This window comes from Schistocerca americana, chromosome 1 (genome assembly GCF_021461395.2).
Source record: "Schistocerca americana isolate TAMUIC-IGC-003095 chromosome 1, iqSchAmer2.1, whole genome shotgun sequence".
NCBI lineage: Eukaryota > Metazoa > Arthropoda > Insecta > Orthoptera > Acrididae > Schistocerca > Schistocerca americana.
In genome coordinates, this window is record NC_060119.1 from 90,399,887 (window position 1) to 90,423,460 (window position 23,574).

Sequence of the window (23,574 nt, forward strand, 5' to 3'; positions counted from 1 at the left end):
AAGAAACTTCGCTCTGGAGCTGCCGTTCCGCCTAGATTGTAGGGCACCTCTATGCCCTACTGTTAGTAATTTAGGTGCACCCACTTATAACTGGCGAAGTATTTAAGATCTGTTCTCAGCCGACAAGTGTGAACGCCAAATCTGCGATAAGGTTGGATTTTATTCGACGGTTGATGTGGTGTCACCGCCAGACACCACACTTGCTAGGTAGTAGCCTTTAAATCGGCCGCGGTCCGTTAGTATACGTCGGACCCGCGTGTCGCCACTATCAGTGATTGCAGACCGAGCGCCGCCACACGGCAGGTCTAGAGAGACTTCCTAGCACTCGCCCCAGTTGTACAGCCGACTTTGCTAGCGATGGTTCACTGACAAATTACGCTCTCATTTGCCGAGACGATAGTTAGCATAGCCTTCAGCTACGTCATTTGCTACGACCTAGCAAGGCGCCATTACCAGTTACTATTGATGCTGTAAAACATGTACCGTCAAGAGCGATGTTCACCATTTATGGATTAAAGTTAAGTATTCCTCAGCTACGTCCTTTTTTGCTAGTCTAATTCCTTGACCTGTTCCAGACCTCACGCCAGCCTGCGTGAGCTAAAACGCGTGCCTTTCGGCTTCCTCTCATAGTGGGTTGGCTGTCTTGCCAATCCACAACAGTTGAAATCTTTGAGCCTTAGTCCTTCGGATTTACTAGTGAGTTTTGACGTGGTATCAATTTACACGAGTCCCTGAGCAAGAGTCTCCGAGCTCGATTAGGAAAATCTTGGATGAAGAGTTGGTGAAGCTTTGTCGCCTTGTGCTGACATCCACTTGTTTTTCGTTTAATGGCAACATTTTTGACTGAGTGGCGGAGTAGTTATGAGCAGTCCTTTATCGCCCATAGTCGTCAACTTATTTTCTAAGGACTTCGAGGATAAGGCACTGAAGACTCCAGTTTTGCAACCAACGCGCTTCTGGCGATTCTTAGATGACACCTTTTTCGTCTGGCCTCATGTATGTAACGCTCCCAACAGGTTTTTGGACCACTTCAACCGTCTTCATCCCAGCGTTGAAGTTACCATGGTGAATGAAAGTGATGAAGGCTCTCATTTTTGGACGTCATGGTTTACAAAAAACAAGATAGTACACTGGGACATGGTGTTCACCGAAAGCCAACATATAAGGATCGGTATCTGCATGCTAAGAGCTACCATCCACCATACCAACTTTAATGGCGTCCTTTGGATTCTGGTACGCGCAGCGTATGCTATTTCCGAATAGGACAATTTAACCCAAGAACCTGCACATTTGATGACTGTTTTTAAGGAAAATAGTCACTGTGAGAAGCAGATTCGTCGGGCTATAATGTATAACTTCCCCGGAGGTGCACAAAGATGAGCCTCGATCTATGGCCTTTCCTACTTACGCTGGAGGCATATTGTTAAAGACTGTAGGATTCTTAAGGAGTTTTAACATTAACAGTGTATTCTGTCTAGCTTCCAAGATTAGGACACTACTCTGCTGTATGCGAGACGATTTGGGGTTTAGAAAGGCTGGCACATACAAAATTCCATGTCAGCGTGCTAAGGTTTATATCGTCCGCTAGATTCATACGGTTCAGGACAGCTGCATGAACGTCCCAGTCATATGAGACTACAACAGCTGGCAAAATCGGCGGTAGCAGAAAGTTGCTTAAAGGAGAGACACAGGATGAAATTTGACGAGACTGTAATATTTGCCAGTACTTCCGGTTTTTGGAACAGTGTTTATGTAGGGACAATTGAAATTATGCTGGCACACAATTTGATTAACAGAGACAACGGTTCCCCTCCTAGCAGGACGTGGAACTCTACTTCAAAACAGAACGTTGTTTAGTACTTGAAATAATTCAATTTTCACGAAGTGGCAAAATGGCAACTTCGACCGACATGAGCAGGCGAAGTGGCCACTAAGTTTTAAACTCAAAATGATGGATAAAAACTGTTTTAATAAAGAACTAATTATAGTTTATTGTGAAACATGATTTGAATTATACTTTTCACAAACAAAAATCAAACTTTGTTTCTCAACTCTTGTGCAGAGTTTGTGAGTCGACAGAGAACACATTTGGTACTTAAACCACTGCTCTTCTGACCTGAATTTGAAATGTTTCCTTAGCTATACGTGCATTCAGTATATTCATTGTTTTAGTCAAAAAGAGTTCTTGTAAGGCTGTGTTTCCTGCTCTTCATACTCTTCTTTTAACTGCCTTTCTACTCTTCAGGTGCTTTCCTTTTATCTTCGATTTTACAGTACATTCTTTTACTTCTCTTTCTTTATTTGCCACTTCTAGGTCACTGATATAAAGACTTGCTGTGAGTATGGCCGTAGTGACCTTCTTTCGGCCACTCTTTTACGTTTTCCAGCCAAACAAAGTGGCCAGAAGCCATCGCCGAGATGTCCACTATGTCGGCATTGACGCCTTTACATAGAAGCTGTAAACACCCTAATAGCATGAACGAAATTTCAATGACTAAAGTAAGATTATGCAGTCAAGATATAACACATTCACCGCAATTTCATTAAAAATATGTAAGTCACATTTCCTCTCCATGAGAAACATGCAAATTGATATCTTACCTTACATCAGCACAACTACATCCATAAAAACTATCGTAACTCCGAGGAGTGGCACAGAAAGCATGTTAGACTTGATGGGGTGACTCGACCTTCCAGGGGGAATACATTGAGGCATTTCCCACGCAATGCCAGCACCTTGTAGCGCCCTGGACCCCAAGAGCCAGTCTGCCAACCATTGTAACTTTGCCGGCTCTCCCCAGCGTCCCACTAAATACAAATTACGCACAAACCAGCTGTTACTGAGTACTGTAGGGTGTTTAAAACAATGTCTGTATTGCATAAGAAAAAGACTGATGCTTCAGACATACTTAGAACGCAGAAGAAGGTGAACTGATCTAATTTTCATGAAACAAATATACTGTGCCAGCCATAAACACCCCTGCCCATTTGATCGCTCATAGCCTTCTATATATCCATGATCCGTAGCATTTTTCCTAAGTTCAAAAAGGATTAGCGCAAAATGGTAGCATATAGGGTATTCGAGGGTTGGAACTTTAATAGTGGTAACTATTTACTTACAGCTCGTACAAAACAAATACTTGTTTCAAAGTTTTACTGACCTTCAAAGTAGTCACCAGCATTATTGTGTATAGCCCGTTGCCAGCGATGTGGAAGTCGTAGGATATTCTTAGCAGTGCCAGTTGTGTTGACAGTTCGAGCGGCACGGTCTATTGCCCGACTAATTTGTAGCAGTTCTGAAGGTAGCCCCGTGAAGTGTTTCCTTCGGTTTAGAAATAGAGTTGACCTCACTAGGGCTGAAGTCAGGGGAGTGCAGTAGGTGGTATAGCACTTAGCAGCCCCATCAGTCAAAGAAATCAGTAACAGCTTGCACCGTACGTGGTTGAGCATTGTCCTGCAAAATGATGGTCAGGTCCTGCAAAAAGTGTCATCATTTCTGTCTCTAAGCTGGTCGTAGGTTGTGTTCCAAAAATGAACGGCATAGAGACAGAAGTGCATTTGTGCCTTGAGAATGGCAGGTTGCGCTCCTGTCGAAATATCGGCGATGTCCGACGACGTCACCCGGCAGCAAACCCGTAAGTTATTCGAACATTCGATTCGCCGGGAAAAGTTAAGGTCTCACAGAAGTGATGACACTTTCTGCAGGGCCTGACCATCATTTTGCAGGACAATGCTCAAGCACGTACAGTGCAAGCTGTTACTGATTTGTTTGATTGATGAGGCTGCACTCTACTGGCATAAGCCCTTGTGAGTTCAACTCGGTTTCTAAATTGAAGGAAACACTTCACGACATTCGCTTCAGAACTGCTACCAATTCGTCGGGCAATAGACAGCGCCGCTCGAACTGTCAACACAACTGGCACTGCCAAGAGTATCCTGCGACTTCCACATCGCTAGTAACTGGTTATACACAATGCTTGTGACTACTTTGAAGGTCAGTAAAACTTCGGAACACGCATCTATTTTGTACGAGCTGTGAATAAATAGTCGCCACTATTAAAGTTCCAACCCTCGTAGATACTCCAATTCTCAAGACTGCGTATTACTTTAGAGGGAAATATGTGTCCCATTAATTAAGGAAGGGTTAAAAGCAGCGCAACCTCATTCGGTTTATCCCTGTAGTGCTGTGCAGTATGCGTAAGCTTCTCACGCAGTTTAAAATAATATGCGTCTCATACATATTTTCCATTGTGTCTGACTTTCGTTCCTATTCCATGCACGGAGTATTTATATTCTATACACATAGCATTATCCCAGTTTGTGTAGAAATCTTGACTATGCTTACAGTAATTATTCACATTTTCTCTTTGCTTTATCCTCTTTTCTGATATTGCTTCGCTTTCGGACAATATTGTAGTAATCTTTCTTATAGAAAGACCAACTGTATACATCAACAGCTGCAGCATTGAGACTACAAGGAAAAAACAAACATTTACTATTTTTTGATTACACTACTAAACATGACGGGCATGAAAGGGAAGCAGTGGTTGGGAAAGGAGTGAGACAGGGTTGTAGCCTCTCCCCGATGTTATTCAATCTGTATATTGAGCAAGCAGTAAAGCAAACAAAAGAAAAATTCGGAGTAGGTATTAAAATCCATGGAGAAGAAATAAAAACTTTGAGGTTCGCCGATGACATTGTAATTCTGTCAGAGACAGCAAAGGACTTGGAAGAGCAGTTGAACGGAATGGACAGTGTCTTGAAAGGAGGATATAAGATGAACATCAACAAAAGCAAAACGAGGATAATGGAATGTAGTCAAATTAAATCGGGTGATGCTGAGGGGATTAGATTAGGAAATGAGACACTTAAAGTAGTAAAGGAGTTTTGCTATTTAGGGAGTAAAATAACTGATGATGGTCGAAGTAGAGAGGATATAAAATGTAGACTGGCAATGGCAAGGAAATCGTTTCTGAAGAAGAGAAATTTGTTAACATCGAGTATAGATTTAAGTGTCAGGAAGTCGTTTCTGAAAGTATTTGTATGGAGTGTAGCCATGTATGGAAGTGAAACATGGACGATAACCAGTTTGGACAAGAAGAGAATGGAAGCTTTCGAAATGTGGTGCTACAGAAGAATGCTGAAGATAAGGTGGGTAGATCACGTAACTAATGAGGAGGTATTGAATAGGATGGGGGAGAAGAGAAGTTTGTGGCACAACTTGACTAGATGAAGGGATCGGTTGGTAGGACATGTTTTGAGGCATCAAGGGATCACAAATTTAGCATTGGAGGGCAGCGTGGAGGGTAAAAATCGTAGAGGGAGACCAAGAGATCAATACACTAAGCAGATTCAGAAGGATGTAGGTTGCAGTAGGTACTGGGAGATGAAGAAGCTTGCACAGGATACAGTAGCATGGAGAGCTGCATCAAACCAGTCTCAGGACTGAAGACCACAACAACAACAACACTAAACATTCATGGTCGCAACTACTCATGTCTTACAATACCTTCAGCTAATGATAGGTGAGGATGCGCGGTGTCACGTTTCTCACTTGTAGGTACAGAGAATGAGATGATTCGGCTCGTTTAAAGGACACTGAGTAATCACCAGTCGCCTACGAAAGTACATGTCTACAAAACACTTACCCGGTTTACACAGCAAAACTGAGAAATGACTGGTATCCATATTTGGGGGAATTGACAGGGGACCTGATTGTGAACTGAGAAAGATATGTTTATTTACTTCATGTGACTGACTTTTTGCAGTATAATCCCTGTAGGGCAAAATTTGAACTGGGGTTCGAAGAATTCGCATAGAAAGTTCCAAAAACCCACATTTCTGAGAATGCACAATTCTGTCAGCCTCATAAGTGGCCGTCACAACGAAGACTTCACACTTCGTGCCAATTATGGAACGATATCTTTAATTACATCGTATTCGTACTGAAATAAAAGTTCGATAATCTGATATTGTTTTATCAGAAAGATGACCATCGTTCAGGAGAAGTGTTGTGCAAAAGTGAGTAAGTGCGTAGTTATTTGATTCGTCAGTTACTTTAAAAGAAAACAGGCAAATTTTTCCACCGAGTGATTAGATATCATTCTCTCTCGTCACTAACGTACTGTCACATACATACCGTCGCATGCGCGTAGCTCGCACACGCTGCAGCAGAATGCATAGTTTGTTGCTTTCATTCTCTCTACTTCTGGTAAGTAATATCTTTGTGATTTCATTACGTGTCTATATTTTTAGCACTTGGGTTAAGGTCTCTTTCTTGAGAAAGCTAAGTAAGAATTCTCTGTTTCTGTGCATATCAAACGGGTCCTTCTTATGCCTAAAATTGTTCAGTGTACAATCTACGTAATTTATTGTAAGTCAATAAGCTTTAATGAGTTCCATAGTTCTACAAGTTGCTGACTGCTGCATCCAATTTGCCAGTGTGGCCCAAGGCCATTGATAAATTAAAGTTAAAAATACAAATTTGTTAATAAACTTCGCCATATGCGTTACGTCAATTTCACGGCGATCATTCTGAAACATTTCTGCACAGTTCTGTTAAGTCTGAGTATCTGGAGAAATAGTCACATTGTAATTATACACTTAATCCTAGTGTTTCATTAACATAAGCAGGTGAGCTTACCGGGTTCGTAAAATCTTATTTCCTCTCTTGAGGTTCTTATTCCTCGACTAACAGATAATCGGAAGTGACATACAATCCAGTCAAAGCATATTTCATCAGCAAAGTTCATAATAATTTTGTACCTCGTATATCGTACAGGCTACTGTCAGCTGCCTGGAAACAAACTTTTCCCTCATTTTAGTATCTTGTGATCAATATTTTTACGATCAACATATGCAGAGAGTGACAAAGAAAACGGAAGATGTATATAAACGGAATGTTTTCAAAATATTCAATATAAGCATCAAATAGTTTTTGTAGGCTATCACTGCTGTTGATATAGGTTTAAATTCAGACGCAAGAAAGTTCTCATGTTATCAGCTTGGGTCTCAGATCGATTCCTGTCTTCATAAATAATTCAAATCCCACACGTTCTAAAGGACAGACTCCCTCATATTCTGTATCCTAAACTGTTAATCTGTTCACCAGAGAGAGGCAATAAATGGAAGCTAGTTTACGAGTCATGCTGGGCTATAGGATATGTCTTTTTGATTGGAAACCCTACCTAGAATGGCATGGAGGACGAATGGCCATTTATTTTTTTGTTCGATATTGTTCGTTGTGTTTGGTCTGGGCGGACTTCACATGGTAGCCATTCAAGTTGATCGTTGATTCATTTACTCAGTTATGTTATTACAGAAGACTGAGCTACTATACCGTCCACTTAACCAACACGAACTCTAACGTCCAATACCTCCGTACAAGTACATGAGTTACATAACAAACGCTTAAAACTTCTTTTGCGATTTTCTCGGAATTCTCAGAGTAGTGCGCTTTACTACTTGCACATTATGTTGCTTTAATGGCATACTAAACGTATACAATGTTTGAAGTAAATCTGTGATCTCACTGTCGTAGACTCCCCTTGTAAGTTTCGTTTCCACGCTCTTCCGCTGCACTCAGTGAATCCATACGTCAGGTGCATAGCGACCAGATGTTCAACAGTAAGCCCAGACGTACTTCTCTGTACCACTATGAACGTACAACTAACACAGCGGTAAAAGCAAACACGAGACAGACAGAAAAGTACTGTAAAAAAGCTAGAGGTCGACGAACAAAGTCGGCGTTACTGTTATCAACAGCAGTTACCTAGAGTGAATGGAACGAGACGGTTGCCAAACAAGATTCATAGAGCATACCGTCCACATTCGCAGTACTATCCAGTTATTTTCAGTGCAGTACACATGCAAACATAGGGGGGGGGGAGGGGGGGGGGTAAGAAATCAAATGAAATGCCGTGACTCTGTAACGGGGCGACGTGGACGACGGGTCCCTTCTACCTAAACACTCAAAAAACGCCAATAAATAATCTTCCAAGTTTCGTTTGGGGAGTTGTGGATCACATTGCACACTATCTGATCAAAAGCGCCCGGACATCCCTAAGTAATGCGGAACTGTCCACTAGGGACGCGCAGCCGCTAGTATAGTGGTGGAGGTGGTGGTATGTATTAGGACTGTTGATATCATTAAAAATATCGGGAGACCGATATATCGATATTTTAAAAAATGTAATCGGCAGTCAATATATCGAATAAGATTACCTATGTGTCGATACATTGACGAAAGATTATCGACGTACCGGCCTTTAAAAATATAGGCTGCACATTGTAAATGTAGTGCCGGTTTTAGATGTGTATATTTAAGTACTGATTTGTTATTAAATACTCTGTACATCAACAAGCTAGCTGCGCACTTATCCCACTTAGAGCAACAATAGAAAGGAAAAGGATGCATGCCCACCCTTGGCGATAACAACTTCGCTGATAATGGTAACGGCATTTAAGTGGCGTAATAGAAAGCATCCGATGAATCCATCGTTCGGATTCGTCACATATCAGATCTGTCTGGAACACTTCATTCACTGTTTATTTTATTTTTTTCATTTCCGAGAACGCCAGCGACCTAGCGGTTGTAGTGTCAAAATTGCGTGGTGAAGTTAACGGCTGCAGTTTCTGTTGGTAGCGCCGAGCACCGAGTACGTCAGCATTTCCTCCCACACGTTTCCGTTCACCGCAAAACAAAATCTTGCCATCTAGATTATGGTTATCTGTTTCAGCAACTGTTTCTGAAGCAAGTTGATGTGAAGAAATAGTACAGTTGTTGCGTTAAAAACTGTTTTCCTATTGCTATTTCTCCATATCATAAATCTTGGTATTCGTTTCACATCGTCCCCATTCTCCCCCGCAGCGCAATCGGACTTCTTCTTTGCGCCGGTGCCACCTATACCTGGACGTGATGGCAGCTCAAAAAGTAATAAGATTTCTTCACACAGTGAAAGTAAATTATCTTCTACTACACCTTCACAAAAACTATTTCATATACACATCAAAAAAAGTTTTGCAACACCTCGATTCCGAAAGTTCCGGAACCTGTACAAAAAACTGGAATAGAGATCACCATAAGCATCATTTCCGCACTTTTTATTGCTCATTAAACCACACATTGCATGTTGTACCACCACACACCGAGACCTTCAGAGGTTGTGGTCCAGATTGCTGTAAACAGCGGTATCTCTAATATCCAGTAGCACGTCCTCTTGCCCGCATCTCGTGGTCGTGCGGCAGCGTTCTCGCTTCCCACGCCCGGGTTCCCGGGTTCGATTCCCGGCGGGGTCAGAGATTTTCTCTGCCTCGTGATGGCTGGGTGTTGTGTGCTGTCCTTAGGTTAGTTAGGTTTAAGTAGTTCTAAGTTCTAGGGGACTTATGACCACAGCAGTTGAGTCCCATAGTGCTCAGAGCCATTTGAACCATTTTTGAACCACGTCCTCTTGCATTGATACGTGCCTGTATTCGTAGTGGCATACTGTCAACTAGTTAATCAAAGCATTTTGGTCCAGATTGTCCCACTCCTCAGCGGCAATCAGGCGTAGATCCCTCAGAGTGTTTGGTGGGTCACGTCGTGCATAATCTATGCTAGGCATGTTCGATAGGATTCATGTCTGGAGAACATGCTGGCCACTCAACTCGAGCGATGTCGATATCACGACAAGTCAATCACAAGACGTGCACGATAGCGGCGCGAATTGTGGTCCATGAAGACGAATGCCTCGCCAATATTCTGTCGATATGATTGCACTATCGGTCGGACGTGGCATTCATGTATCGTACAGCCGTTACGGCGCCTTCCATGACCACCAGCGGCGTACGTCGGCCCCAGATAATGCCACCCCAAAACAGCAGGGACGCTGCACCTTGCTGCACTCGTTGGACAGTGTATCTAAGGCGTTCTGCCTGACCGTGTTGGCACCAAACACGTCTCCGACGATCGTCTGGTTGAAGGCATATGCGACGCTCATCGGTGAAGAGAAGGCGATGCCAGTCTTGAGCGGTCCATTCGGCATGTTGTTGGGCCCGTCTGTACCGCGCTGCATGGTCTCGTGATTGCAAAGATGGACCTCGCCATGGACGTCGGGAGTGAAGTTGCGCATCATGCAGCCCATTGTGCACAGTTTGTGTCGTAACACGACGTCCTGTGGCTGCACGAAAAGCGTTATTCAACATGGTGGCGTTGCTGTTACAGTTCCTCCGATCCATAGTACGCAGGTAGCGGTCATCCTCTGCAGTAGTAGCCCTTGGGCGGCCCGAGCAAGGCATGTCATCGACAGTTCCTGTCTCCCTGTATTTCCGCCATGTCCGAACAACATCGCTCTGGTTCACTCCGAGACGCCCGGACACTTCCCTTGTTGAGAACCCTTCCTGGCACAAATTAACAATGTGGACGCGATCGAACCGCGGTATTGAGCGTCTAGGCATGGCTGAACTACAGACAACACTAGCGGTGTACCTCCTCCCTGCATGGTTGTTTATATCTTTGGGCAGGTTTAGTGACGTCTCTGAACAGTAAAAAGGGACTGTGTCTGTGAAACAATATCCACAGTCAACGTCTATCTTCAGCAGTTCTGGGAACCGGGGGAATGCAAAACTTTTTTGATATGTGTATTTACAGAAGATTGAGAAAAAAATAGTGCAAAAAAAAATTTCGACTCTCGATGGTGCCATTTTAATATCGATATGTCGATATACCGGGGATAAACATATCGCCGGTATGTATTGACGTTGTTTGGAAAAAATATCGGTACATTGATATGTTGTGAGCAGTCCTAGTATGTATGGGACTCTCGACAGCAGCGTCACCTGCGCCCATATTCAGCTAATGGGAGAAAAGAATGCAATACTTGGTGAAATATAAAATGTAACAGTCTCACTCACATGTTTGTATCAGTATGAGATTGTGTCCTTCCATAAAGCAGCACCCGTGAGGCAATGATTCGTGGCCAGTAACACTCACGAAAGAGAGTCACGACCTGAACGCAGTAGGACACCTGTGGAATGAGTTGGAGCATCGACTGCGCTCCGCACCTCAGCGTCCAACTCCACTACTTGCTATAATTTTGGCTCTTCGGGAAGAATGGGCTGTCAGTTCTGCAGCGGCATTCATAAACATTATTAAAAGCGTCCCCGGTAGAGATAAAACCCTCATTAAGGCGAAGTTTTGACACACGCCGTACTGATGTTCACAAACAGGTTTTCGGATACTTTTGGTCAGATTAGTGTACATGTGATACCTGAAATAAACGTCTTACACGAGAGAGGTTACTTACTGAGGTAGCCGCCTTGATATTAATCTCATGTGACAAATGAAAAATTTGAAATGTCCTGTTCTTGCTTTTGCTTTCAAATGTTCAAATGTGTGTAAATTCCTAAAGGACCAATCTACTGAGGTCATCGGTCCCTAGATTTACACACTACTTAAACTAAGTTACCCTAAGAACAACACACACACACACACACATGCCCGAGGGAGGACTCGAACCTCCGGCGGGAGGGGCCGCTTTTGCCTTCGGACGGTCTTACGCCCTCCGTTGTGAGAAACAGACGACGTTTCCGCATGCTCTTACGACTGATATTGCAATTCTGACTAAAGAAACGATGCGAGAACGTTCTAACTGAATTAGTAGCGTTAACGCAGTAGAGGTCACAGGTTCCTCACAGAGTCCACTCACTACATACATACGTTGTGCTTTGTCCCTTATGTTGCTAATGATAAAAGTGGGACATATACATAGGATATGCTAAATATCTCAGTAAAATGTCTTCTTAAAGCTACAGATAGCAGCTCCAGTAGTCCAGAAACTGCTTCATTACTCGCTTCGAAACAGATAAATAACTTAATTGACAGCACGACATTGTGGTAACTACATAAGAACCACTATAGTGCCATCCACAGTTATCATTATTATGACTGTTATTATTACTATTAGTGGCCGTGGTCAGACACCAGCCTAAAGGTTTCTGCCAGTTCAGAAGTAAGCATTGGAGCAATCAAGTGATTCAGGAACAGTAAAAACCGTGCAAACATTTCAAAAGGTGTAGCAGTGTGTAGGTCTAACAAGTGTCGCATTGGAGAGGAGTAACACAGGGGAATTATGTTTTGTAACAAGTGTCTACCTTCACTGTGGATGGTTAGCTTTCTCATCTGAGAAGGAGTTGTGGGTAGCACTTGTGATGCACCACGAAACCCTTCGTCATTCATTCTAACATAAACACACGCGTACACGCACACACACACATACACGTACATACACAAACTAAATATCATTCATCTTTCATCGTGTTAAAAATAAAAGTGTTCCAAGAAAAGTCTTTCATTCTACAGTTTAGTTAGGTGCTGAAGTTGGTCATAATATGGGATAGGAGGGGGGGAGGGGGTAACAGAGGGCAGGGGAAGGGGAGATGAGGGATAGCAGCTAATGTATAACTACACTCAAGGTAAATGTTTTAAGAAAGATTGGGAACCACTGCCATCGAATTTTGATCTCTGCACCTGCCGGACACTCATTTTCTGCCGCCCTCCTGATGCACTCAGTGATTCATTAGAGAACTAATATTTTTCCTGTCATAACCGTTAACACAACACTTACAAATGAGTCTTACTAAAGATGTCGCACTCAATGGGTGCCTTGTCAGATACGCGTGCATTGCGTAGTACACAGAAAAACACGAACACTGCAAAGAGTTTCTCGAGAGAACCTACTTCAAACGTTTCAAGAATCGGCTTTAAATGTTGACGAGGACAAGTTTAATTATAGCACGCATATGAGCATTTAAACAATTATTCTTCCCGCACTCCAACTACTAATGGAACAGTAACTCGTACAGAGCAGGTACCCTCTATCATACACTTTACCTTGGTTTGCATAGATTAGAAACATCAGTGTGGAAAGCCGGGCGCGAGTTTGAAATCTGTTCCTTCCGAACGTCACTATAGCCCCTCATCACCTTAGTTACTAGCACTGGGTTGCCTCGCACAGTGATCGCGCTGAAGATTGCTCTTGGAGAGATCGACATATATACGTTCTAAAAACTATCTTCCTGCTCCTCTTACATCTACTGTGTGCTGTGAAAGGCACAGTCCTACACGTGAATACACGTAAAACAATGTGCTTCATGCAAATGAAGTTGTCGCGGCATATAAGTTTCATGACGCGTCAATCCGCATATAGCAGCGACGTCTGGCAAGGTATGCCCTCTCCTTCTGTATTTTCTCGTGGGAAGTCACAGTTGTCCCAGAAGAACCACATCCAGTCACCTGGACACAAAATTCGCCGAGGTGGCAATACCACATGGCAGATATGCTGACGAGATAGTCAGCATTTGGTGAAAGAAGTAAAAGGAATCACAAAATAGAACAACAAAAGTAATGCATACGTATCATCAGTTGAGTACTTCTTTCTTTTCTCTAGCGTTTACCCCCACTAGTAGGGGATCTGCTTTTTTCAGGATTTGGCAAATTTTACCCAATTATTTAACTTTGTGGCCGGATGCCCTTTCCGATGTTACAGTCTTCAAGATAACCCAAGGGAGGGGAACCGTGTGCGCCATCTGTCTGTGACTTGTGTAGACTTCGTTGGTATTTTAATTGTTTGTGTACCATATCCTCCGGAGCGGCATTGGGAGACCAGCTCAGCATTTACCTAAACGAGCGTGGAAACCGCATAGAAACCACACTCGGGCTGGCCGGCGTTCCAGAAAAAGGTCGTTTATCGCCACATGGATTCGAATCGTGTCAGACTCATATCCTTGTATCGCCACCTTGCGCGCTGAGTGAGTGATCACCATCTAAACGTCGTGGAAGGGTGGAAGGAAAACGTAGAACGCTGTAGCGTCCTGACAATCAAGACATACTATAACCTCCCTTCCCCCACATTTGGTGACTCTTATTTCCAACAATGTTCTTTGTGGCGAGTGGAATAGTTCGTATAAACCTGACCATGATTCCTAAACGAAAACATAAAAACTATCTAAAGCAGAGATTGCATAAACATTTCTTTAGTTACAAACAACCGGTTTCGACAGACTGTGCTGTCATGTTCAGATCTTATTTTATGCCAAATCTTTATATTACGTGCTACAATTTATTGACATGACAACTTGGCGTGAGGTCCAATTCAAAACGAACACATGTTATAACATAAATTTTTGAAGACCTGAAGATGACAGCAAAGTCTGTTGAAACCGGTTTTTTGTAAAAAAAAAAAAAAAAAAAAAAAAAAAAAAAAAAAAAAAAAGAGAGATATTGTCTTTAGAAAGTTTTAACAAGTAAAACAATCGCTGCTTTTTATTTCTCAGCACGGGAGAAATCATTCAAACGAAAACGGGCCTCTTTTTCAGTTTTGAATTCAAATGAAACGGTTACTGTGAAACGATAATATTTAATACCGTAGGCTTCACTTTTTGAGTTCGTGAGAATCATACTTCCCAACAATGGTTAGACCCAGCCACACTCGTAATAATAACTGAATTCACTTTCATACTCAAACTTGCCTTTCTTGTGTTGTTTTTCGAAATTAAATGATTTGCAAGTAACAGCATAACGTGCCCTCAGATGCTATTGGCTAAAAATGACGGTACTGATTTTTCCACTAATTTCATGTATGATTACATGCTCGCTCCGCGAATAAACCGATTAATTACTCATTGTCGCTCTACAACTCGACGGGAAAATTCGAACTCCTTATTTTATGTATATCCTAAAACTATCAGTATTCAGTTGGTGCTGCTATTGCATAAGACCTTTCGACGCGAACTCTGAACAGCAGCTGGAAAAGTCCTGACGCAAAAGGCGCGCCCACCTCCGAATGTTCCAGAGAACCAGCGACGCGTCATACCAGCGACTACGTCATACCATCATTAACAGTTGTACCCGTAACAATACTAAAGAATACCCTGCTTGTATATCATTGCCAAATCCCTTCTGTATCCAAAACCTCACTTAAAAACGACAACAGACAGTAAGGCGTGTTGATGGTTTCCAAATAGAACTACAACAACCAACAACCACTTGGATTCGAAGTTATACCTACCATGACCAACGTGTCTTATTCATAGGTGGAACAAGGATATGTATCTTGACGAAAACGTGGCCCACTGTGTGTGACCTATAGAACCTTACGAGTGTTCGGCGAAGTCATGAATTGCTCTGTAGACTTAGTTCCAGCTAGATTGTCACTCCAGAGAAATTACTGCCTCTGTATCTGATGTAATAGTCGGATCATTATCAAGAAACTTTCTTCAGTCGTAACAGGCTTGTTTTGAAGTCTCCCGTCATCTCTCATGAGTACAACGTTGATTACACCAATCTTGAGGAGATTTCTCGACTTTGTTTTTCGTGGAGGGCTCTTCAACAAAAGCGATAAGTGATACGTTCTAATCACTGCAGATGTATCTGTCTGAATAAGTATTTATCATAAACAAAAACTGTCTAGCCAAACACGAGATTGTAATAAATGGCGGCAAAATTTATTGTAGGCCTTGATAACACGTAACAGAAAACTTGTCGATGACAAAAGTGCTACGCGGACCTAGAGTTTCATGATAACCCTCTGATTCTCTCTTGAATTATTGGACCGGCAGTGGGGTTCAAACCCGCGGTCTGGGAAGAGATCTCGATAGGTAAAAGTAATGAGGCACCGTATCAATCTCCAAATAACAGCCGGCCGTGGTGGCCGTGCGGTTCTAGGCGCTGCAGTCCGGAACCGCGGGACTGCAGATGAAAAAATTATCTTCACTGAGTTGCTACAGAAAAATGCGCCTTCGCAAGGATTAATAGTAATTTCTAAAAACAAGGTTGAACGAGAATGAAGCCTTACATTGCGAAACAGACTCCTCACTTCTACCAGACAAGAAAACACTCACGTACTCAATTTAGCAAGGACACTGCCTCGCACACAGAGGAAACACTAACACAACTGAAGGAACGACACAAACTTGAAATAACGAAAACTACAAAAGAAAACCCACAACGCTGTTAGGACCAAAATGGCAAACCAAACAACGTCGCTCTCACGTATGATCGACCTCTTGCAGCCTCATCTGAGCACCCAGCTAATGTGATTGCGTCACTTTCGCATCCACACTAAGCTGTATGTGGCACGCGCAATAGTACATACTCGGGTGCCTTATTCCACACACAACGGTGGGAAAAAGAGGACAGCTTATACTCATTGCTGTTGGCTCCACCCCGTCAATCTGGCCATCGTATTTAGTGCACGGCACCAAGGTATCGACACGCCGAGAGCCTGTACTCCTTAGCTGTTACTCCATAACATCCATGTGGGCGCCAGCCTGCATGCACGACACCGAGAACTGGCGGACAAATAAACAGCCTGAACTCCATGCGCACAGCTCAGGACTGCCCCCATGACTCAGCGATCGCGGACTAACTCCGATAACTACAAAGCCCTGCTGTTGTTCAAGGCCGTCCAGCGGACCATCTGTTCCCTTCCTCGTTCATAAGCAGAGTCGTGACCACTGGCGGCTGTTGTGTAAGAGGGCAAGTGTATGTTAACACCCTAATTTTGACACCTTGCGGATTTGTTAGTTATTTTTCTTTGAATGCTGTTAAACATGATGTTAATGCGGTAACCTGAAATACACGGCGCTGAATCTACCACGCTAGGCTACATTTCTCCTCTAGGCTCGATGAAACTTGGCATCGGGGTCGCGAGCACACCTTTAGTTGTGCACGTTTTAAGGAGCTTTTGCTCATGCGCAATTGGCGTGACGTAATTACCTTATAGGCCAAATATACACGGACTTGGTAAACAACGGGCACAGTTCAGCCCTTACTACTCAACTACAAATTTACGTCAATGACTGCAGGTGGTGGCACGATGAAGCAGACTCTTATACCCGTTCACTTGGCATAAATCCCACTTGACGGTACCACTGCAAGTAGGCTGTTTATGTTTTCTCTATGTAAGTAGGCTGTTTAGGTTTTTTTATGGTAACGCCACCTCTGTATGAAAATCACTGGCTGTGCTGTGTGCAGTCTGTGGCTGCTTTGCATTGTTGTAATACTCGCCATTGTAGTGTTAGGCAGCTGGCTGTGAACAGCGCGTAGCGTTGCGCAGTTGGAGGTGAGCCGCCAGCAGTGGTAGATGTGGGGAGAGAGATGGCGGAGTTTTGAAATTTGTCATGAACTGCTATATTTATATATGATGATATTAAGGTAAATACATTGTTTGTTCTCTATTAATATCTTTCATTTGCTAACTATCCCTATCAGTAGTTAGTGCCTTCCATAGTTTGAATCTTTTATTTAGCTGGCAGTAGTGGCGCTCGCTGTATTGCAGTAGCTTGAGCAGCGAAGATTTTTGTGAGGTAAGTGGTTTGTGAAAGGTATAGTTTAATGTTAGTCAGGGCCATTCTTTTGTAGGGAATTTTGAAAGTCAGATTGCGTTGCGCTAGCAAAATATTGTGTGTCAGTTTAAGGACAGTCGTGTATAATTGTTCAAAGGGGACGTTTCACCACGTTCCTCAGATATGCCAATTCTTTCACTATATAGTAAAATTAGATAGAAAATCAATATATGTTTGCTTATACTGATGTGAAAACCTATTTTGTGAGGTTCTGAATGAGGTACAATAAATTAAGTTTTGGATCTTTATCACACATTAATCGATTTGAGGCGCTGAGAACCATTAAGCACATCATCGTTAATTGTGACATACGAGGTGCGACAATAAAGTAATGAGACTGATGTAAAAAATTGTTGCTTACCGTTTTAGTCAAGTTTAGTGTTGTCTCCTTCGAAGTAGTTCCCTTCTGATTGCACACACTTTTTCCAGCGCCTCTGCCATTGATGGCATCATTTCTGGAACTCATCTTCTGTAATATCCTCCAAACCCTCGTCACAGCTTTTTGGACATCTTGTGTTGTTTGAAAATGGTGTTCTTTGACAGTCGTTTTAACTCTTGGAAACAGGATAAAGTCGCACAGAGCGATATCTGGTGAATAAGGTGGCTGTGGTAGTACTGAAATTTGTTTTGGGGTTAAAAATTGCTGTACTGGCAGAGCAGTATGGGATGACGCATGATCTTGTTACAGAATCCAATTATCAGCAATGATGACACGGACACGAAGAACACTTTTATGAAGTCTTTCTAAAATTTCATTGTAGTAATATTGGTTAACTGTTTGTCCAGGAGGCACCCACTCTTTATCAACAATTCCCTTGGAATTAAAGAAGCACACAAACATGTATTTCACTTTTGACTTTGACATGCGAGCGTTTTTTGGTCTGGGTGATCCCTTTGAGCACCATTACGAACTTTGGCGTTTTGTCTCTGGATCTTACTGAAAAAACAAACTTTCATCACCAGTGATTACATGGCTCAACAATTCTGGATTGATTTCCGTTTGCTCGAACAGATCGGCTGCCATATTTTTCCGTGTTTCTCGCTTTTGTGGTGTGAGATTTTTGGGGACCATTTTCACACAAATCTTTCTCATACCAAGATCTTCAGTTATTATTAGGCGAACCGTTTCTCGATTGATGTTCAGTTCTTCTGCAATCATTTTCATGGATAATCTTCGATCAGATCGTACGAGTTGCACCCTGGCCAAGTTGACATCCTCCGTGAGGTCGATGGTCGTCCACTACGGTCTTCATCTTCAACATTCGTTCGGCCTTTACTAAATATTTTATGCCAACGAAAAACTTGAACTCTTGGCATAACCTCCTCTCCAAAAGCCTTCTGAAGCTTACCGTAAATTGTCGTCGCGTTGTCATCCAATTTAAGGCAAAAAGAAATGGCATACCGTTGCGCAATATTATGCGGTTCCATTTCCGTGACGAGAGACACAAACAGGTGTTAACTTATTACAGCACAGCTCACGACTGAGCAGTTGCATCGGTGTGCCGCTTGGACTAGAAGCAGCTTATAGACCAAGATCAAAGATATTGTGCCTATGCAAGCCTGCAGGGTTGCCACATCTTGCAAAGAAAATCAGTCTCATTACTTTACTGTCGAACCTCGTATGTTGATCTTAAGGTGGGACAGATTCATCTGTATTGTAGGCCCACATTGTACGTACACATGAACATTCACGAAAAACTGGTTTCTCTGACACTCACTTAAATTATTTAAATGTGGGGTCGCAGACGGTTTATTTTTTACCCTTATGGCTCTCAGAGCCTCACTTGTATTGCAGTCAAGTAACGTTGTTGGTACATAGTACTACCTGAATTTAATCATTTCCGCTAACGGCAGTCTGTGTTTGGGGTTGGTTGTTTACTGTGCAAGGATCGATTTTTCTGCACAGTGTCAACATGAGCTCTGTTGAATCTGTTTTAAGTGCTAACAGAAAAGAAAACTACCATGAAAAGTCAGCCACAAAGGAACTAGCATCTCCCACACAAGATCCACTGGCTGAGAAAGTAACGAAACCAAATAAACGTAACTATAAGCGATCTTTTAACAAAGAAGTGTATAATAAGAGTAAGTTGTTGTGAGGGTGCAACGTAAGAGTGTCTGATTTTCAACCTGGAAGTTAATTAGCTAAATAATACATGCATTAGGAATCTTGTACAATAGTCCAAAAAAATTAAAAATCACGAAAACTCCCACCTACACAAAAATGCGAAACGAACATTAGTGAAAGCTTAAACATTATTTCGTTCTTGCCATAAATTGTATTGAATTATCTACAAAGCAACAAAATTCCACAAAAACAACTCTTTCTTTTCTTTCAGACAAGTTATGCGTATTATTATTACTATTACTATTATTATTATTGACAGTTGTTTATGTGTTGATAAGCATAACAGTTATACAGCAGACGCTATCCATTTCATGCTCTCTCATATTTATCTGAAATTAAAGCCCTGTGAACACACAGAATGTATGCTTACGAGCCCCCAGTGCCCGTGACAGTACGCGCGCTAGCCGACAAAGCTTCACTTTCACCCGGACCACAGATAAAATACGTAGAATGTACTTAACATAAAGCCCATCTGGCATCGATAGCCAGAGGTGTGTTGCCACGGCTCGCTAGTTCTGGAAACGCAAAAGTCTACCTCAGTGATGGCTCCATGTGCGCTTACATTAAAAAAAATATTTTATTGAAAATACGTATCAGCACTGGACCTAAGCTCTCCAAGAACATTAGTTGGGCACAGGCCATCGGATCTACTAGAATGCCATACCGTGGTAAAATAAAAACCTTCTAGAGAGAACTACGAGAGAATGGGGAGCGAACAAACATTGACTGAAATAGTAAGCATATATCTAAATACTCTGCTTTCTCACTCACTCTATCAACTAGCCAGGAGTCTTCTGCGATTCCCAGACAGAAATCTCCACAATATCCTTTCTTCCACGAGAGCTAGTCCTGCAAGTTCGCGCGAGCACTTGTACGAAGGTACTTGCAGAGGTACTGCTGTGAGGACTCCTTGTCCCGCACGCAGTTTTAATCGGCTCAAAAGTTTCACGTCAGCGTACACTCAGCTCCAGTGAGACTTCCATTCTAGTTACAGCTGTCTGTAACCACTATATTCATTTTGAATTGCCCTTTATCGTTACAGTAATAGCTACTCAGTCATTGAACTGCAGACAACAATAACTATGGCTACTGAGTTATGAGCTAAATTTGAAAATAAAGTCTGTGACCAGCAATGGAAAACAATTTAGTTACAGTAGTATTTAACAGGTAACTAATGTGCAGTGACCTCACGGAAAGTTAAAAAAGAGAGCGGGGTAGAGGGTGATATACACGGGCTTACGATAAACCCGTTCCCTCGACAATTTCTCTCCTTCATACCTCCTCTGTGTTATAACAGATGACGTGTCACTGATCTCATTTGCACTAAGATTGCAGTACATGCGAGGTGCATATTTGTTTCCACCGCCATGAGTGGAATGCGTAAGTTGTAATTAATCTTCACCAACCTGCAGTCTTCTATAGTTGTTGCTCCGTGCGCAGAAAACTGGACGTAGGTTGTGAATCCGTTATCTTGAGGCTATGATAAACTCTTAGTGATGCAATGATATTGAAAAAATAATAAAATTTTCAATTTGTTTGTGCGGGATGCCATTCGTTTTTTATTAGCAGAAGACGAGAAACTGCACATCTTTATTCCATTTTATGAATCACAAATGATTTCCATTCTTCACACGTTCATAAAAATAAACAACACAATGAACTGCGTATTTGCTTAGTTACCATCCGATCGTTCTGATTTACACATCCGAATAACAAGATATTGCTAACAAGTCGTTAACTGATACCGACTAAGGCAGACAACATGTCCGTCTTCCGAGGCTGCAGAGCCAGCTATGATCTTAGACAGCCGATCCACTTCGCACGACATTCAAGTTAGGCGCGATCCGAAGATCTTCGAAGTGCTTCGTCTACATCTACATCTACATCCACACGGATACCCTGAAAATCACGTTTAGGTACCTGGCAGAGGATTCATTATCCCAATCTCATAAACGGCGAGGAAAGAACGAACACCTATATCTTTCCGTACAAGCTCTCATTTCCTTTATTTTATCATGGTGATCGTTTCTCCCCACATAGGTCGGCTTCAACAAAATATTTGCGCATTCGAAGTTGGTGATTGGAATTTCGTGAGAAGATTCCTCTGCAACAAAAAACGCCTTTGTTTTAATGATGTCCACCCCAAATCCTGTATCATTTCAGTGACACTCCCTCCCCTATTCCGCGATAATACAAATCGTGATGCCTTTCTTTGATCTTTTTCGTTATATTCCGTCAATCCTGTCTGGTAAAGATCCCACACCGCACAACGTTTTCTAAAAGAGGACGCACAAGCATAGTGTAGGCGTTGTCCTTAGTAGATCTGTTACATTTTCTAACTGTCCTGCCAATAAAACGCAGTCTTTGGTTAGCCTTCCCCACAGTATTTGCTATGTGTTCCTTCCAATTTAAGTTGTTCGTAATTGTAATTCCTAGGTGTTTAGTTGAATATACGGCGTTTGGATTTGACTGATTTATTGTGTAACCGAAGTTCAAAGGGTTTCTTTTAGCACTCATATGGAAGACCTCACACTTTTCGTTATTTAGGGTCAGCTGCCAATTTTAGCACCATACAGATATCTTTTCTAAATCGTTTTGTACCGAGCGAGGTGGCGCAGTGGTTAGCACACTGGACTCGCATTCGGGAGGACGACGGTTCAATCCCGTCTCCGGCCATCCTGATTTAGGTTTTCCGTGATTTCCCTAAATCGTTTCAGGCAAATGCCGGGATGGTTCCTTTGAAAGGGCACGGCCGATTTCCTTCCCAATCCTTCCCTAACCTGAGCTTCCGCTCCGTCTCTAATGACCTCGTTGTCGACGGGACGTTAAACACTAACCACCACCACCACCTAAATCGTTTTGCAGTTTGTTTTGATCTTCTGATGACTTTATTAGTCGATAAACGACAGCGTCATCTGCAAACAGCCGAAGACGGCTGCTCAGATTGTCTCCCAAATCGTTTATATAGATAAGGAACAGCAAAGGGCCGATAACACGCCACAAATCGCTTACGTTTTACTCGATGACTTTCCGTCAATTAATACGAACTGTGACCTCTCTGACAGGAAATCACGAATCCAGTCACATAACTGAGAGGACATTCCATAAACACACAATTTCACTACAAGCCTCTTGTGTGATACAGTGGCTGCCTTTTGTTTAGCAACTTATTACTATTCTGGTGGTAATTAATAATGAAATGATAGCCTGCTGTTGAGAGGCACTTTTACATGAAATGCAAGTAAATACTTCTGTACGAAGGCGGCGCGTGGGTCTGTTCCTGAGATCTGCAAAATAGGCCGAGTGAAGGAAGCGAGTAGGAGCAGGTGAGGTAAAGCACTTCGGTACTGCAAGTAAAGTTAAAGCACGTTTACTAGTGTAAATACATATACAAGAACATTACTTAACTTTTGGTACAGATGAGCACGTGGGTGCGAAGCCGTTCATGTATGTAAGCTAGCAGTTACTTGAAGGTACAAAGGCATAGTCTGTAATGGCTAGCCCCCTTGTGAAGTAGAAGCTAAGTTGCTAGGTCGTCTGCTCTTGATCAACTGGGCCGAAAACAGAGCGGCGCTCGTTGAGCTCCACAACGTCGGCTACAGGGCGCTGTGGTCGGCGTAGTTCGTCCGCTCTCGTAGTGCCAACCTACGAGCGTACACCTACGCTGGTGCATCGGAACTATCGATACCACAAATACACCGTTTAGTTTCTCTAATATCAATAACAGAAGATTATCATTTTGGTGCGCAACTTCCGAACGCAGCAGCCAATCGCGAAGAGTGACCACAATTCAGGCGGACTTTCTCACGATACTCGTACTGAACAAACCATCCGTCATCGCTAACTCCAGCCACATTATGTCATCTTACCTCTGCTGCCTTCTCAGCTGCTCTGAGAAGAGCTACTTGTACCTGAATATGATGGCTGTGAAGCTGTAAATACAGGGTGATTCAAAAAGAATACCACAACTTTAAAAATGTGTATTTAATGAAAGAAACATAATATAACCTTCTGTTATACATCATTACAAAGAGTATTTAAAAAGGTTTTTTTTTTCAGTCAAAAAC

At 42.5% G+C, this 23,574-nt stretch overlaps 1 protein-coding gene across 1 annotated transcript in view; it reads left to right on the top strand.

Moving 5' to 3' along the window:
* The first annotated feature begins 6,134 nt into the window (after positions 1–6,134).
* Positions 6,135–23,574, top strand: part of LOC124548699 — a 63,640-nt gene continuing 46,200 nt past the window's right edge. The window contains exon 1 of the mRNA XM_047125187.1: positions 6,135–6,211. Coding sequence (XP_046981143.1) covers positions 6,146–6,211 — 66 coding nt within the window. The 5' untranslated portion in view covers positions 6,135–6,145. The remainder of the gene's footprint in view (positions 6,212–23,574) is intronic.